Source organism: Mandrillus leucophaeus, unplaced genomic scaffold (genome assembly GCF_000951045.1).
Source record: "Mandrillus leucophaeus isolate KB7577 unplaced genomic scaffold, Mleu.le_1.0 Scaffold193, whole genome shotgun sequence".
Lineage (NCBI taxonomy): Eukaryota > Metazoa > Chordata > Mammalia > Primates > Cercopithecidae > Mandrillus > Mandrillus leucophaeus.
In genome coordinates this window covers 3149086-3166798 of record NW_012101954.1, presented here as the reverse complement: position 1 = coordinate 3166798, position 17713 = coordinate 3149086, and the positions used below count along the sequence as shown (strand labels likewise).

General features: G+C 41.6%; 1 protein-coding gene across 1 annotated transcript in view; it reads right to left on the bottom strand.

The window, feature by feature from the left end:
- Nucleotides 1-375: 375 nt before the first annotated feature.
- CHD2 (chromodomain helicase DNA binding protein 2) overlaps nt 376-17713 on the bottom strand; it is a 148903-nt gene continuing 131565 nt past the window's right edge. Inside the window, exons 36-39 of the mRNA XM_011978381.1 lie at nt 16054-16153; nt 13629-13842; nt 8261-8507; nt 376-4015 (exon numbers count right to left, since the gene is read on the bottom strand). Coding sequence (XP_011833771.1) covers nt 3682-4015; nt 8261-8507; nt 13629-13842; nt 16054-16153 — 895 coding nt within the window. The 3' untranslated portion in view covers nt 376-3681. The remainder of the gene's footprint in view (nt 4016-8260; nt 8508-13628; nt 13843-16053; nt 16154-17713) is intronic.

Here is a 17713-nt window from a genome sequence, read left to right as displayed (position 1 = left end):
TATTTCCTACAGGATAGAGGGGGTGGCCCCGCTAGGTCTCCCTGGATCCTCCCAGGCAGGACTAACCCACAGGAATTAACTACCAGTTTCGGCAACTTAGGGTCCTCCCTCAACTGCAGACCTGTGGGCCATGGCCTGGAGTCGGCCAGGGAGCTGTTCACCTCAGCAACAGCATACTCAGGAATAGCTTAGATATCTGTGGTGTTAAGGCTTGTACACAACAATGCAACTGCTCCTGGATAGAGGGAAATGCAACTTTAAAAGGCTCCACTTCACAAGCTGTCAAAAAATCTGGATGTGACCCAGCAACCAAGGGAAGGGAGACAAGGAGGTATCTCTAGTCACACAGCTCACACCACAATGCAATGCAACGTGTTAGCCCAATTCTAAAAATCCTCAGTAACACTTTTTAATATACAAGAATCAAAAGTACAGCAGTTTTACAATGTAGGAAAATTTAATACATACTATATAAACAACATTATTTACATCAGAAATCACTAGGACAGTGGCATTTTTCACAAATATAAATTAATTACTGTTTAGTCAACAGGTTTTAAAAGTCCACAATTTTACAATAAAGAAAAACCATCTGGCCCCAGATGAGTGGGGCACAGATGGCCTAAAGCAGCCTGGACCCTTGGCATGGCTCCCCTCGCCCAACATGGCAGCCCTCAGAGGAGCCGGAAGACCGCTGGTGCTGGGCCTGGGCTGCTGCTCCTGCTGACAAGTGGATTTTGGTCTGTAGGATTTCAGTGTCATTATGTGACTTCCTAAATGAACCGTGTTTGCACCGTGAGGACTGATGCAACTTTCAGACACACCAGGCCAGAATGTCTGCAGCACAGCGTGCAAAGTGTTTGGGCTTCCCTTTGAAGGGCTAAGGAATGACTGAAAGGAGAGCGAGCCCCCGGCTCTGCTGGCACCTGTCTGTCCGGCTCTGAAAGACCACAGTGATTAGCTTGGGGTTTCATGTGGCCCTTTTCTAAGGCCATGGTGTATCATGTCAACCCTTATTCACGTGCAGGTTTTAGGTGATGCTAAATCCCTCTTCCTTAACCCCTGTTATTTCTACCAACAATGAAATCTTTCAAAGCCAGGCTCCAGGGAATACCATCCTCACAGATTCCTGGGGCAGCTTCTCCCATTCACAAGTGAGAGAATTTACCTGTGCAAATTTGTTTTTCATTTAAGCATATAATATTCATATTGATTTAAATCGATGAAGAAATGCTTCCTTTTTCCCAACACTCTTCAAACATACTTCAGCACCTAAAACAGTTGTCTAATGGGGACACTGTAATTTTACAATCAATGTAACACTGATCTGGCTGATACTGCCTTTTGCTACTTCATATGGCACTAACAGTCAGTCCTGAATGTGAACAATAGGAAGTTCCTTTTTCCTCATGATAAGACATCTTTGGGCATAACTCACATCTATCAGCGACTCAAGAGAAGCCCTGATGACTGTGGAAACCCTGATGGAAATGTCGGGCCTCTGGTGACTCCATTGCCCCTCCTTTCATTCCTGGAGGACATGACCCAACTCTCTGCAGGGGCTCATCCCCTTCCCACCCCATCTCCCATTGCTCAAGGGCTTGACAAGCCAACCTAACCATCCTCTTTGGCTTGGGCAAGGCAAACGTGGGCTAGAGTCAATATTATCAGCAAGAAGCTCCATCTGTGGTTTCCTTATCACTGTGTGGCCTAAGTGGAGACATATGCCCTGCCCTCTCCACTGAGCGTCACAGCAGGCCCTCCATGGGAGGACTGTGGTCAGGTGGCTCATGCAGTCACCACGGCTTTGCTTCAGGGCATGTGTGCTACAAGTCCAGGCTGAACCACCCCAACAACTATGAGGGTTCAATAAGCGGGGTGGGTCCACTGAGCTCTCAACACAAGCTTCCAGGACCCAGACTCTCATCTGGAAACCACACAGGCCAGTCCTGCAATGCTCTGTGTAGCAGGGAGCAAGGGCCACATCACAGCCACATCTGCTTCATTTGGGGGATACAACTCGGCATGTCTTGGTAAAGGCATTCATGGTGCTGCCCAGAACACCAGCAAGCACTGAAGTCCTCACAAGTTACTTCAGGGAGTTTAACGCTGCACATGCCTAACAGAGGGGTTTTCACCAGCTCTGAGCCTGGACACTTACAGGCACACTGTATGTTCAAGTCAGTTATTCTGTCTCCATCTAGAAAGGCCTTTGGATACTTTAACAATACTGGCAAGCTACACTGAGAATGATAAACTGAAGGCCCCAGCATCAGTAAATTGAAAAGAGCCTGCTTAACTGATGCAACCAACTTGCTTCCTAAACCTGACTCAGTTCAACTCTAGTATGATTCTTACTATCTATAGCTCAAGTCACTGTGTCTTTGGATGCTCCCTGTTTGGGAAAAAGTTTAACTTAGGTCTATACCTGATTATATTCTAAGAGAAACTGAATTCAATTCTAATGATCTCCAACTACAGTAGAAACTTGTTCACCACAGGTACTTATTTTCCATCTGCCCACCACATGATGTGTGATTCCATCCCATCTATTTCTTCAAGCTGTGCAAAGGGAAGGAAAATGCAGCAGGAAGTGTTGACCTAGCCCAATACTGAAAGTTTCCCCCACTTGCTGGCACTACTGAACCCCACATTAGAAGCCTGTTCACTGCCTGCACCAGGACCCCCACCTTTGTGATTGCCAGCAACAAATTGGTCAGCAGGCCTGCCTCTGCATCCCCTTCTCCAGGTCCTGTAGTTTTCCTTCTCACCATAGGAATTAGAAATCCACCAGGGATTCCAGTTCTCTGGCCACACTACTCCCCACCCTACCCCACCCTACCTCTCACTCAGCCTACTCCCCAGTCAAGTCCATGCTGGAGTCAGTGTTGCCTAACTCACAGTACTCAAAAGTCATCCAGAGCGACCTACTTTCCCCGGCACAGTGGGGAAAGGAGGCCCACTCAGGAGACCAAACCTCTGAAATGTACAAAGACAGTGTGGGAAAAATTAGTGTTGGCAGAGATAAAGCAGTTGTGGAAGCTGTTGCCCTCTCTCTACTTCCCCACCCCAACCCTGCCCATAGGTTTCACATAATGAGGCCGAGTTTTTTCTCCCAAGAACACATGTGAGGGGTGTACCTGCTCCCCTTCAAGTCCTATGCTTGTCCCCACCCACCTGCCCCAACTCCCCACTCCCCATCAGCAGCATCCAACATGTCAGAGTGAACCAAATCAACCAAATCACACACTGTAACATCAGGTCCCAGCAGCCTCCATGCACCAGTTCCTGCCCCAATGACGCACTAAGGTCCTGGGAACACTGACCCTGGCAAGAAAACATTCATGACTCTGAAGATCCCCTATTCCTTGACTGGGGAAACACATCCCAGTGAAGCTGGTATACACAAAGTCAGCTCCTCCTTCAAGTGCCCATCAAAGTGGGAGGCCAGAACTAGGCTGGAATGGGATGGGCTGCCAAAGTGCAGGAGTGGTGACCCAAATCAGAGCTGGACCCAGTGAAAGGCCTCCCATTCCTTGAAGTGCTCCTTCAGCCAGTGAGTTGACAGCAGCAGCGTGTCCGAAACTCCACTTACTGGTCTAGATAACTGGCTACTGTAGGATCAGACCAAAAATATCCACGTGTTTGGTGACTCTTACTCTCTCCTTTACGAGCTGTCCTTTATGTTTTCCGAACATTCCAGTTATAATCTGGGTTGTTTTTCTGTTCTAATGATCTCTCCAAAGGAGACCTATGATCCAGGGGTGACTTGGAATCATGAGGAGATTTCTGAGAAGGGGGTGAGCGAGGATCTGAGACTGCAGGGTGCAATGGGGGTAGAGGCTGTTTATATTCCCCTAGTTTGTCTGTGTGGAAAGAGCGGTAATGGTCTGAGGGTCCCTGGCCATGGTAGCCCATAGGGGGGCGGTGATCAGACATTCGTCGGAAATCCTGCTGGTGGTAATTTTGAGGCCTAAATTCATCGGATCTCCTCCGCTTGGAGTCATGATGGTGCCTGAAATAGAGATGCAAGAATTATTCGAAAGACTGAAGCCAAATTCTCATCCACTTCTCTTCACCACCCACTTGGCTCTTCCTCATATACTCGTATTCAAGGACACTTACAAACGGACTCAAGGACAAATGCTCACATTATCAGGAATCAAAAACATTAATAACAAAGAGTCATTTTACACTTACTAGCAAAACACATCCTATGAAATAAGCCTCAAGTGTGCAGTGACACAAGTACACACTTGAAAAATCACTGATGGCTTTGCAAACTCACTCCCTTTAGGAAAAATCTGGTAAGATCCATAAACATTTCCATATTCCTGGACCCAGCCCATGAGAAAAAGAGCCACAGAAATTATTTTGTAAGTTACTAATAACATCATCAACCTAAATATGCAACAAGTAAGTAACTAGTTAATAAAATTATCTTAAAAATCAACTCAGTGTGAACAGTATTAAAATTTTTAGCTTGGACCATGGTAAAAACTACTCATGATACCATTAAAAAAGGAATTAGTAAAACTCAACAACAAAAACAAACAACCCAACTCAAAAACAGGCAAAGGATTTGAACAGACATTTCTCCAAAGATACACAAATGGCCAAAAAAACCATGAAAAGATGCTCAATATCATTAATCATTAGGGAAATGCAAATTCAAGCCCACAATGAGACTACTTCACACCCATCAAGGTGGCTATATTCATTAAAAAAAAAACAAAAAACAAAAAACAAAAAACAAAAAAAAAACAGGAAATAAGTGTTGGCAAAGATAAGGAAAACCTTCAACTCTTATACATTGCTAGTAGGAATGTAAAATGGTTCAGCCGTCATAGAAAACATTTTGGTGTTTCCTAAAAATGTAAAGAATATGACTAACAATTCCACTCCTAGGTCCATATCCAAAACTGAAAACAGGTAGTCAAGTACCTATATACCAATCTTCACTGCAGCATTATTCACAATAGCCCAAAGATGGAAACAACTCAAATGTCCATCAACAGATGAGTAGATAAACAAAATGTGGCATATCCATACAATGAAATATTATTCAGTCATAAGATGGAATGAGTACTGATGAATGAACCCTACCATATGAATGAACCTTGAAAACATTATGCTAAGTGAAAGAAGCTAGACACAAAAAGTCACATATTGTATGACTCTTTCTACATGAAATGTCTAGGATAGGCAAATCCAGGGAGATAGAATGCAAACTGGTGGTTGCCAGAGGCTGGGGAGAGGGAATAATGGGGAAGGATTATTTAATGGTTATAGGGTTTTCTTTGAGTGATGAAAGTGTTTTGGAACTAGACAGAAGTGGTGGCTGCCCAATATTATAAATGCACTAAGGTCATTCAATTGTTCACTTTAAAATAGTTCCTTTAAGTAATATGAATTTCACCTCAATGCAAGAAAGAGAGGGAGGAAGAATTGAGCAACTTCAAGTTCCAGTCAAAATAGAACAACAGGGACTAGATTTACCCTCCTGCCTGAAACAGCCAAAAGGGACAAAACATATAGAACAGTGGTTTTCAAGACACCAGACATCAGGCAATGAACAGTGATCCCTGAGGAATGGACACTAATGAAATGAGCCTTTTAACTGCTCCTGCTCACTATCATGAGATAGTCCTCAGTCTGTGACACAGGAAGAAGGAAACCCAGAAAGACACCAGTTGGCTTCCCAAGGTGAGGCATGGGGAACCAAGGTGGCCAGAGTTCATAGGACATGGCATGAGAGAAGACAGTTCTGCAGAGAAAGAAGTTTGAAGATCTACAGAGGATTTCTAAGTATATAGCTGAATACTGCTTAGGATGTGCATGTGGGTATACTACCCAAGGCCAGGGAAAAAACCACCCAAAAAGACTAAAGATGATAGTGCCCTGTGCTCACAAAGAACTGGCATCATGCCTGTTGCCACCAGTCACACCAAAGACCTCCAGATTCAAGAGGCGCTGGTGATATGGTTTGGGTATGTGTCCCCTCCAAATCTCATGTTGAAATGTGACCTCCAATGTTGTAGTGGGAGGTGTTTGGGCAGATCCCTCATAAATGGCTTGGTGCTGTCCTTGTGATAATGAGTTCTCTGAGTTCATGTGAGAGCTGGTGCTTTAAAAGAGGCTGGCACCTCCTCCTCTCTCTCTTGCTCCCTCTTGCCATGGGACACCTACTCCCACTTCGCCTTCCACCATGAGTAAAATCTCCCTGAGGCCTCTCCAGAAGCCAACCAGATGCTGGTGCTATGCTTGTACAGCCTGCAGAACTGTGTGCCACATAAAACTTTTTTCTTTATAAATTATCCAGCCTCAGGTATTCCCACAAAACAGACTAACACAACTGGGTAGAGTGCAATGAGGCTCCTCACCTTGGGGGTGGGCAATCATTAGCCCTTGACTGAGCAATGCTCTGGTTCTACCTAACGAATCTTAACAGCAAGACCTGAAAAAAGGAAACTGCTTCCAAACAACCTGCAACTCATAACAAAGCTCCAGAATACTTACAGGAATACAGAAATATCCAGCACCCAATAAGGTAAATGTTACATCTGTCATCTGCAAAATTTACTAGGCACAGAAAGCACCAGGGAGCAAGACCCACAGTGAGGAGGTATCAACTGAAACTGACCCAAGTGGTAAGATTCGCAGACAAGGACATCAAAACCATCGTTATATCTGTGTTCCAGGTTTTAAAAGGTTAGAGACAGAACATATATATATATATATATATATATAAAAATATATATATATATATAAAATATGTGTGTGTGTGTGTATATAATATATATACAGACCCAAATACAACTTTTTGAACTTTTAGAGATAGAACTACAATGTATAAAATACAAAGTACACTGGATGGGCCTCACAGCAGTCTTGACATTGAAAAGCAACGTATTAGTGAACTTGAAGAGGTAGCAATAGAAACTATCCACAATGAAACACAGAGAAAGCATAATTTTTAAAAAGTCAACAGAATACAAGTGAGCTGTGAGACAACTTCAAGCAAGCTCATATAGGTGTAATGAGAATCTCCAAAGAAGAAGAGAGAGTGGGGGGTCAGAAAAAATATTTGAAGAAGATTGTAAAAATTGCCAAATTTTATGGAAACAATAAACCTACAGATTCAAGAAGTTCAAAAATTTCCAAGCACAAGAAACCAAGGAAAAATACACCAAGGCACATCATAATCAGTGATTTTTTTAAAAGGAACATTACGTAAAGACGAACAAAGATAAGGATGACAGATTTTTCATCATAAAACAATGCAAGTAAATAGCAGAGGTATATCTTTAAAGTACTGAAAGAAACTAAAAATAAAAATGTATACTCAGCAAAAGCTGCTTTCAAAAATGAACGCAAAATACATTTTCAGCATACATACAAACACTGAAAGAATTTATCACCAGCAGAAAAAGTCCTTTAGGCAAAAGAAAAGTGAAACCAAAGAGAAATACAGACCTACTAGAGGAATGCAGGGCAAGTACCCACTGGGTCCAGACAACAGAGAAGGGTGCGAGTGAGGGGCAGACTCCTAAGGAGGTGGCGGCTACTCAGCTACAGCTCTCTGCTAATACAGCCTGCTGTTACCAGTTCTTCCAAAAACAAAGCAGGACTTTGAGACACGTATATGAAATTTTCCCACTTTAAATTCAAGGTACAGTGCAAATGATGCATATCATCAGCCCAGGGAAAACCAAAGCTGCTATGAGGTTAAATTATCCAAGATTTGAAATTAGGAAATACAGATAAAACCTCTTTAACCCTCCCTGGACTTGCTACTCTCACAATGTAAAGCTCTGACTCATCGTACTACCGGTGGTATTGTACTGAAGGAAAGAGGGTGCAGCTTCGAAAGGCTTCAACTCTTCAATTATGGGCTCGTGGCAGGTAAGGACCATGGGTTGGTACCCATCTTGGGATCCCTGACACCTAGTGTGGCTGACAGCCTCGCACAGAGCTTAATAATTTTGGTTGCTGACTCCAACATTTTATGGCGACCACTTGACTTGATTTCCTCAGAAAACGGCAGAAAACTCTTTTCCTTCACAGGTGAAATGTGCTCCCTATGACCCAGAAAATAAAACATAAAACCTATAACCAACACATGGGATTCCCTGTGGCTGACACATGATGAGATCTCCAGTCATTTCATAGATAAATACATTCATGTATACGTCACTTTCTCCCTAGAAACAGCTCCTGGCAAAGATGGGCACCTGGTGTCTCATAGCCTTTTGCATACCTGTCATAATAATCTCTGTGTCCCCGGTGGTCTCGGTCACTGCTGTACTGGTCATAAGGCCTCTTTCTGGACATGTTGTTGGGTCGATAGCTTCCAGAACGGTGGGCATCCATATGTCGCCGGTCCCCATAATGGTGGTCTTTGTACCAGTGCTGCTCATACTGATGGTGCCTGTCGCTTCCCCATGGTGGATTGTTGTTGCCACCACCATAGTTGAACTTTCTTTCCCTCTGCCAGTCTCCTCGATCTGCAGGAAAAGAAAAGAATGACCTGACAACTGCAAGAAATGGATGAATTTCACTTTCACTACAATTTTTTTTTCTTTTGGAAATGGAGTCTTGCTCTGTTGCCCAGGCTGGAGTGCAGTGGCACGATCTTAGATCACTGCAACCTCCACCTCTTGGGTCAAGCAATTCTCCTGCCTCAGCCTCCCGAGTAGCTGGGACTATAGGCACCCACCACCATGCCTGCCCAATTTTTGAATTTTTAGTAGAGACAGGGTTAAACCAGGTTGGCTAGGCTGGTCTCGAATTCCTGACCTCAGGTAATCTGTCCGCCTCAGCCTCCCAAGATGCTGGGATTACAGCTGTGGGCTACCACGCCCAGCTTTATTTTTTATTTTTGTTTTCTTCCATACCAATCTTCTCTGTATTGTTCCAATTTCCTTAGGTATGCTGCTGAAATAAGCACTACTTTGCTGAAGTTCCAACTGAAAGTCTGACACGTTATAAACAGACATTAAGTTTCTTTCTTCTTGGTCTTGTTGCTGCTAACATATCAGTAATGACTCCAAACATTCTTTCCAACAAGATTTTAAGGCAAAATTTACTACTCCTCTCCTTCTGAAATTTTAAGAACTACCACTTTTCACTCTCCATACCTGTTTAACCTTCCAATCTGTGGCAAACTCTTAACATCGAAACCAAACTAATTCAAAAAATGATACTGCTGAGTTTCACAGCTGCAAGGTAATATCCTCTGGTTATACATCTAATGTTTATTTCAACTGCTGGTACCTGCTGTGCCTGGTCTCTGAAAATCTCTCCAGACTACACTCACTGATTCTATTATTCTTCCCTATTCTGCACACACAAAAAAATGGACCTCCTCCTATAAAAAAGTAATTTCTCTAACTTTGAGCTTGGATCAGTGTTCTGTCTCTTAAGGATAAGGCCAAACTACAATCCTTTTACCTTCTGTAGCCTGTCTTTTCTCCTAAGGAAAAGAATCATACTTACTTGAATCAGAAAATGTAGTGAGGACACAGAAGTCCAGGGATGGAGAGTTAAATTATGGCTACCAAAATATCATGTCCACCCAGAGCCTGTGAGTGTGAAAAAATTTTACCTAGGTATTTACAGATGTAATTAAGTTAAAAATCTCTAGATGGGATCACCCTGAATTTAGGTTGGGCTATAAATTCCAGGACAGGCATCCTTTCAAAGTAAAGGCAGACGGAGATATGACAGGCTATGCATAGAAGGCGGCTATGCAAAGATGGAGGCAGAAATCGGCATGATGCACCTATGAGTTAAGAACACCAAGAACTGCTGGTAGCCACCAGAAGACAGAAGAGAGGCACGGAACAGATTCTCCCTCGGAGCCTCCAGAAGGAACCAACCCTACTGACACCTTGATTTTTAAACTTCCTGGTCTCCAGAAATGTGAGAAAAGAAATGTTTGATGTTTTAAGCCACCTAGTCTGTAGTACTTTGTTATACACGGCCCTAGGAAACTAAAACAGAGGACTAACCAAAAGGAACCTATGACCTCACGGAAAAATCCACCTTCTGTCTATAATTATGTTAAGATCAAAGACATGCTACCAAATAAATGTCTCTACTCATTTTGCTGGCCTTCTAGCTTTTTTCTACAGAGCTGAAGAATAACACCATTAAGGAAGTGCCCAGCTTAGAAACTGATAGCATTAATATGATGTACAGTCAACCAATGGCTTAAATTCATTGCTGATCTGGGTAAATCAGATGAGAGTACCATAAAGTAAAAAACTTTTGACTATTCACCCTAGGAATTAACAAATAACATCAAAAAGAGACACCTTCTAAACATGCAAAGGATCACTTGAAGATGGCTTCAAATCAAATGAGATTTCTAACAGGATATCAATATCTGTGGTTTTGTAGAGATGTTTAAAACTCAAGCTAATTCATTGTTTCCAGAGTAAATCAAACAGATTTTCTTTCTTCTTAAACCTTCTGTGAGGTAAATCACAGGTTACAAAGTACTGAGCTATTAAAAAGATGGGTGAGGAATCCAAAGTTTAAATAAAAGAATGCATTTAGTAAGAAGTTATTTTAAAGGATTCAGAATATAAAATAAGTGACATCATATGAAAAACACAGAAACAGCCTAATACTAGAAAAAAAGCCAGTATAACTAATGCAACTAGGTCTAAGAACAGGGAAACATTTCCCAATCATTCTTCAAAGTCATTACCTGTTTTTCCCTCAACAAAATGGTGATGAAATAATTTTGAACTCAGATTTTTAAGATTACAGAACATAGAACTTATGCTTCCAGGCAGGGTAGCTTGTAGCAGAATTACATCCTGCCAAAAACAATGAGAAAGGGAAGATTAAAAAGAACGTGTTTAAGGCCAGGCACAATGGCTCACACCTGTAATCCCAGCACTTTGGGAGGCCGAGGCAAATGGATCACTTGAGGTCAGGAATTCAAGACCAGCTTGGCCAACATGGTAAGACCCTGTCTGTACTAAAAATAGAAGAAAAAAAAAAATTAGCCCGGTATGGTGGTGTGTGCCTGTAATCCCAGGTACTCGGGAGGTTGAGGCAGAAGAATCGCTTGAACCCGGGAGGTGGAGGTTGCAGTGAGCAGAGATCGTGCCGCTGCACTCCAGCCTGGGTGACAGAGAGAGACTCCATCTCCTTCGGGAAAAAAAAAAAAAAGTTTAAAGGCATCAAAGAGCAGCTAAGGCAATGAGGACTAGAAGGACTAAGATTCCACAGAGCAGAAAACCTCAGAGATAAGAGATGACTTCTGTCACCACTGAAGAGATCTGTGATCCTGAGCACCAGCAAGAGGCTAAGGATCTGGGTCTTTCCCAGGCACGGACCACTGCTGGAGGAACAGAGAACCTGCAGAGTGGGTTTCCAGATTATTTTTGAAAAGGTTATTTTTTCACTTTCTTAGCAATTGGTGTGTATTTCCCTTTTCAATTTTTGATGATCTGAATAGGTAAAAAAATTGGTTAACCTATTGTTGCTTTAATTTATATTTCCCTAGTAGCAAGGTTGGTCATCTTGTCATATTGGCCATTTGAATTTTCTCTTTTATATGAATTAATTCATAACTTTTGCTCATTTTGTTTTAAAACAATGGATAAGCTCTACAGAGTTAACTTTTTCTAATCTAATTTCCAAAATTTTAATTCAATATGGATTCCTTTGAGTTTTATTTCAAAACTGCAATTTTTGTTTTGTTTTGTTTTGTTTTGAGACAGTGTCTCACTCTATCACCCAGACTGGAATGCAGTGGTGCAATCCTGGCTCACCTCAACCTCTACCTCCCAAACCTAAGAAATTCTCCCACCTCAGCCTGCCAAGTAGCTGGGACTACTACACCATTATGCCCAGCTAATTTTTGCACTTTTTAGAGATGGAGTCTATGTTGCCCAGGCTGTAAAACATTTTTAATTGACAATTAAAAATTGTATATATTTATCGATTACAACGCAATGTTTTAAAATACCTATACATTATGGAATGGCTGAATCAGCCTAATTAACATATGCACTACCTTACGCACTTATTTTTTGTGGCAAGAACACTTAAAATCTCCCAGCAATTTTCAAAAATATAATACATTAACTACAGTCACCATGTTGCACAACAGATTTCTCAACTTATTCCTCATATCTAACTGAAATTTTGTCTCTGTTGTTAATGTCTTCCCAATTCTCCCCTGACCTCCAACCTTGGTAACTACTGTTCTACTCCCTGCTTCTATGAGTTTGACTTTTTCAGATTCCATATATAAGTGAGAATATGCAGTTTTTCTCTTTCTGTGCCTCTATTTCACTTAACATAAATGTCCTCCAGATTAATCCATGTTGTTGCAAACGACAGAATTTCCTTCTTTTTAAAGCTGAAAACTATTTGATTGTGTATATATACATTTTCTTTATCCGTTCATCTGCTGATGAACACTTAGGATGATTCCATATCTTGGCTATCGTAAATGATGTTGCAATGAATATGTAAGTGCAGATATTTCTTCAACGTAACTAATTTCATTTTCATTGAATGTATACCCAGTAGTGGGACTGCTGGATAATATGGTAGTTCTATCTGTGATTTTTTTTGAGGCATCTCTACATTGTTTTCCATAATGGCTGTACTAACTTACATTCCCACCAACAATGTGCTAGGTTCCCTTTTCTCCACATCCGTGGCAACCCTTATCTTTTGACTTTTTGGTAACAGCCATCCTAACAAGTGTGAACTGATATCGTGGTTTTAATTTGCATTTCCCCGATGATTAGTCATGTTGAACATTTTTTCATATACCTGTTGGCCATTTGTATGTCTTCTTTTGAGAAATGTCTATTCAGGTCCTTTGCCTACTTTTCAATCAAGTATTTGCCTTCTTGCTACGTAAGGAGCTGAGTTCCTTACACAGTTTGGATATTATTCCCTTATCAGATGTATGGTTGGTATATTTTCTCCCCTTACATAGACTGTCTCCTCACGCTACTGATTGCCCATTTTTCTATTGTTATTGTTTTGTTCTCAATTTACAAGAGCTCTTTCAATATTAGCAGTTTTAACCATTTAACGGCCATACAGAATGTAAACTTCTCCCTCAGTCTTTTTTGTTTGTTCATGTTAGCTGGGTTCTTCTTAATCTGAAGCTTAAATAATAGTCCTGGGGACAAGTGCAGTGGTTCACACCTATAATCTCAGCATTTTGGGAAGCTGAGGTGGGCAGATCACATGGGGCCAGGAGTTTGAGACCAGCCTGGCCAACATGGCAAAACCCTGTCTCTACTAAAAATTTAACAATTAGCCGAGCGTGGTGGTGCACATCTGTAATCCCAGCTACTCGGGAGGCTGAGGGATGAGAATCGCCTGAACCCAGGAGGTGGAGGTCGCAGTGAGCCACTGCACCCCAGCCTGGGTGACAGAGCGAGACTCAGTCTCAAACAAACAAACAAAAAAATTGAGGGGATCTTTATTTCATGCTTTCTCTCGTTAAGAAAAGAAAGGACAATAAACTGTTAGAAGAAAATAAAGCACAACAGTCCAGCCACTGTCTTTGGAAAATGAAATGGCTATGTGAATTTTTTATTTTTTGGCACCTCTTTTAAAAACTCCACTTAATGACCTACCTGCATTACTGAAGTGTCTCTTGTTGGGGTGATTGTAGTTATCTCTTGGGTGTCCATGCATCTGTGGGCCATGGGAGGCAGGCAAATGAGGCTTCTGAGGGTGAAGGTTGTGTGAGGTATGGGACTGAGATATCAGAGAGTCCCGGCTGGAGCCTGAGGCCTCTGGACGAAATGGTTTCTTACCCCCAGTCACGTCATCTTTCTTCTTTTGCTCCTAAAGAGTAAAAGGAAACCAAAGAAGCTCAAGATCCCAGGCTTAATTCCCCAGAGAAGAATAAAGGCTATCACCTCTAAATAGCTCCCTCTTGTCCTTCTTAACTTTTGAACTGCCGTTCACTACCTCCTAACCAAAAAACGCTCATAAATTCCACTGTTAGGCTATTTGCTGGGGGAACTCAGTGGGATTTATGCTGAGTTTGACCATCACTGCTAAGTACCTGCAAGAACACATGCATACATCGCTAGATGTCACTGTACAGGGCACTGTACAGGTGCCCAGGCTGGCGGCACTCTCGGAGGATCATCTTGCACCATGTAAAGCCAAGATTACCAACTTTCCAAGGCTAATCGCAACAAAAAACCCTCCACTGTCCAGTGGGAACTAACTCCTAAGCCAAAGTCATCAAGCTAAATATCTGAATGTTGGAGTAACATTCTTATTACACAAGTCAAATGTTTGATATAAAAAAAAAAAATCACAAAATAAAAAAAATAAAGTGATCTAAAACCTAACCAGCAAGGGAATTACTGTTAATAATTTGGCACATATTTTTTAAGCTTTTTTTTTGTATTTATATAGAGGATTTTAAACAAAAATATTTGGCATTCATTTTTCATTTTTAATGTATAAGTCTTTCCATGTAAATACTTATTTCTACAATATTATGTTTAATGATTGATTAGTACTTCCCAATATGGATATATCATGAACTACTGACTTTTGTTTTTTGTTTTTTTGAGACAGAATCTCACTCTGTTGCCCAGGCAGGCGTTCAGTGACGCAATCTCAGCTCACTGTAACCTCCACCTCCTGGTCTCATGCAATCCTCCCACCTCAGCCTCCTGAGGGGCTGGGGCTACAGGCATGTGCCACCATACCCAGCTATTTGTAGTTTATGTAGAGATGAGGTTTCATCACGCTGAACAGGCTGGTCTTGAACTCTTGGCCTCAAGTGATCCACCCCCACCTCAGCCTCCCAAAGTGCTAGGATTACAGGCATGAGCCACCATGCCTGGACACACTGAATGTATTTCTTATTGCTGGGCTTCCAAGTAATTTCCATTATAAACATGTTTAAATCTCTATCTCCTTCTCAAACTAAATTCCTGGAAGCAAAACTGCATGCTTTAGTCTTAATAAATCTTGCTGAATTCTCCTCCAGAAAGGTTATGACAATGTATACTCCCACTATTAGGATACCACCATTTTTGTTATTCAACTTATACTCATTTCTGATCCCTAAATGAATGAAGTCTTTCATTATTATGTGTCCAACTTCAGTCCCTCTTCCTAATTTTCACTCCCTTCTAAAGGGCCTTTCCTAACTATTTCATTCCCTCCGGGGCCTTTCCTGACTATCCTCTTATAGACTTTTTATAATGCTTATTAGTATATGATTCCTGTATGTTACTGCTATAACATATTCTTCCATGTAAAATTAAATTATAAACTACTTGAGGGTGCTGCTTCACAGGCCAACACAGCACTGGGCACAGCATAACAAATACCTCCCTGTCCCCAGCACCATTCTATTCCATTCTATGTGCTGAGGACAGAGCAGTAGATGAGAGACACAAAATCTCTGCCTTCATGGAGCTGACACATTAGTGGAGGTGGTAGTTAATGCTCACAGACTGAACCAAATGTCCAACTTGGGTACAGGCCATGTGGCGAGTCAGCAGATATGCAAATGGGCACACCCACACAAGGAGCATTGCCTCTGCAGCCTCCTCCATTTCACTTTTGCACCTATCCCCCTACTCCAAAGGAGAGGCAACTTCTAAGCACCTCTCACAAGTGAATAGCAGGACCCCTTCCATACAAAAGCTGGAAGGACACCAAGCAGATGGTCCAGAAAAGAAGAGAAAAAGTATTTTCTGCCCACCACCCTATTACTTCCTAGGAGCCACATTTATAAGCTACCATAAGACATGTACGGAAGAAAAATGCACATGGAAGAAAAAACCTGGTGAACAAATGATTCTAGGACATAAAAACACAGGGTAAACACTCCTTGTCAGAATTTCAACAATGTTAGGCTCCAATACATTGGCTATTTCACCCATCTGGTCTTATTGTTTGACTATTAGCACCAGCAATAACCCATGATTCTGTGACCATCTCCCTGTGGAAAAATAATAATTAAGAGATTTTTCTGTGGAATTGGTATTTGTTTGTATGAATTAGGATTGCATTGTACTTTACCTCCTCTTCTTGAGACCTTTTCTTATGAGCCATCTTGTATAACTTATGCAGTTTTCGAGCATCAAATTCTGTAAACTTGGAAACAAAAATCCATAGGTTCCTAAAAAGAAAAATGAACAGTTCTGGTGAATTATAGAATTAGAAAAGCAATTTTTTATTATCTTCATGGATGGCAAGCTAATAAATTTTGCTGTGGTATATTCCCTAAGCATAGAAATTAAATTACAGAAATATTATTTCAGGTATTTGCGTTAATAATATAGTAAGTCTAACTTAAGGTTGTCAATAGGTTCTTGGAAACTGCAACTTTAAGTGAAACAAAATCAATTTTTTTTCTCATCAATGTTACAATGAAACAAAGCTGAAGGAAACAATGTTATTTGAGGACTTACTGTACCCCTTTATATGGTTCTGCCAAAATAGTATGACAGAGGGATTTAGAGACTAAGGCTCTGTCAGTACCTAAAACTCCTCTGAATTTGTATCAGTGACACCCCGGACTCCAGTCCTTTAAGTTTTCCTTCATTTTCTGGACTCTACCACAAATCCATCAGCACGACTATCTCCCAGGTTGTGGCCTCCATTCAGTCGGTCATCTCTGTGTTACTGCCCCTCCTTCCTCCCAGTTGTCGCCACCATGACCTTTCATTTACTCCTTAAAACTCTCAGTGACTTCTTCCCTCCAATTCCATTATGTTCACCCTAGCATGGTGTTTCTGCACAATAGGGGAATGATATGATGAAATGGGTGTTTTTAGAAAGAGTAAGCACAGGTAGTCAGAGTGAGTGCCATAAAGGAGTCTCATATCTTCTCAAACTTCCTAACAGGCAGTTTCACCATGGCTTGCTGCTGACAGGACACCTGTACAGGCTCCCTAACTAGAAAGCCTGCTGTGTCAGGTGAAGAGCCACTTACCTTCCTGTCTAAAGCCTCCTATAAAGAGCTTCAGTCTTTTTAACAAACTCTCTTTAAACCCTAAACACCACCCAGTCCCCTCCCTGACCCACTTTCAAGTCTTTGCTGAAGCCTGAGAACTCTGTTCATCTCAGCAATCCAACTCAGGTCATGTACGCTCAGTTCAAGTGCACCTGCCTGCCTCTGAGAAGACCTTCCTTCCTGACTACTCTTCACACACTTCCTTCTCCGCCCTTCCACTCTATCTGGTCTTGCATTTGCTGCCTCATGATGAACAGTTTCTCCAGAGGCTTGCCTTGTACTACTTTTTTGACTTGTAAAGGTCGAGGACCTTATAAACTACTGCTAGCCAAGATCACAGTGCCTGGCACATTTAAAAATGAGTCTGTTCAGTGGGATGACCTTTTGCTATCTTCTAGTCAGTGTTAAATTTTAAAAGAAAAAAAAAAAGGGCCAGATGCCCGCTAGGTAAAGAAAGAAGCTGGCAACAGTGTTAAGGTGAAAAAAGTACCATTTTGAAAATTAAATTTTTTTTATAGGGGTGAAGCATGCTGTGGACACCATCAGGCAGAAGTTTTCTTAAATCCACTTTTCACTCAAAAACCAGTCCTCTGAGATTGGACATATTATACAAAGATAATCACATTATCCATGAACTATACAAGTTCAAAGTAACTGTGGTTATGTACAAACAAGCACATGTACCCTCTGAGTCTAAAATAAAATAAAGACGAAGTAACGTGA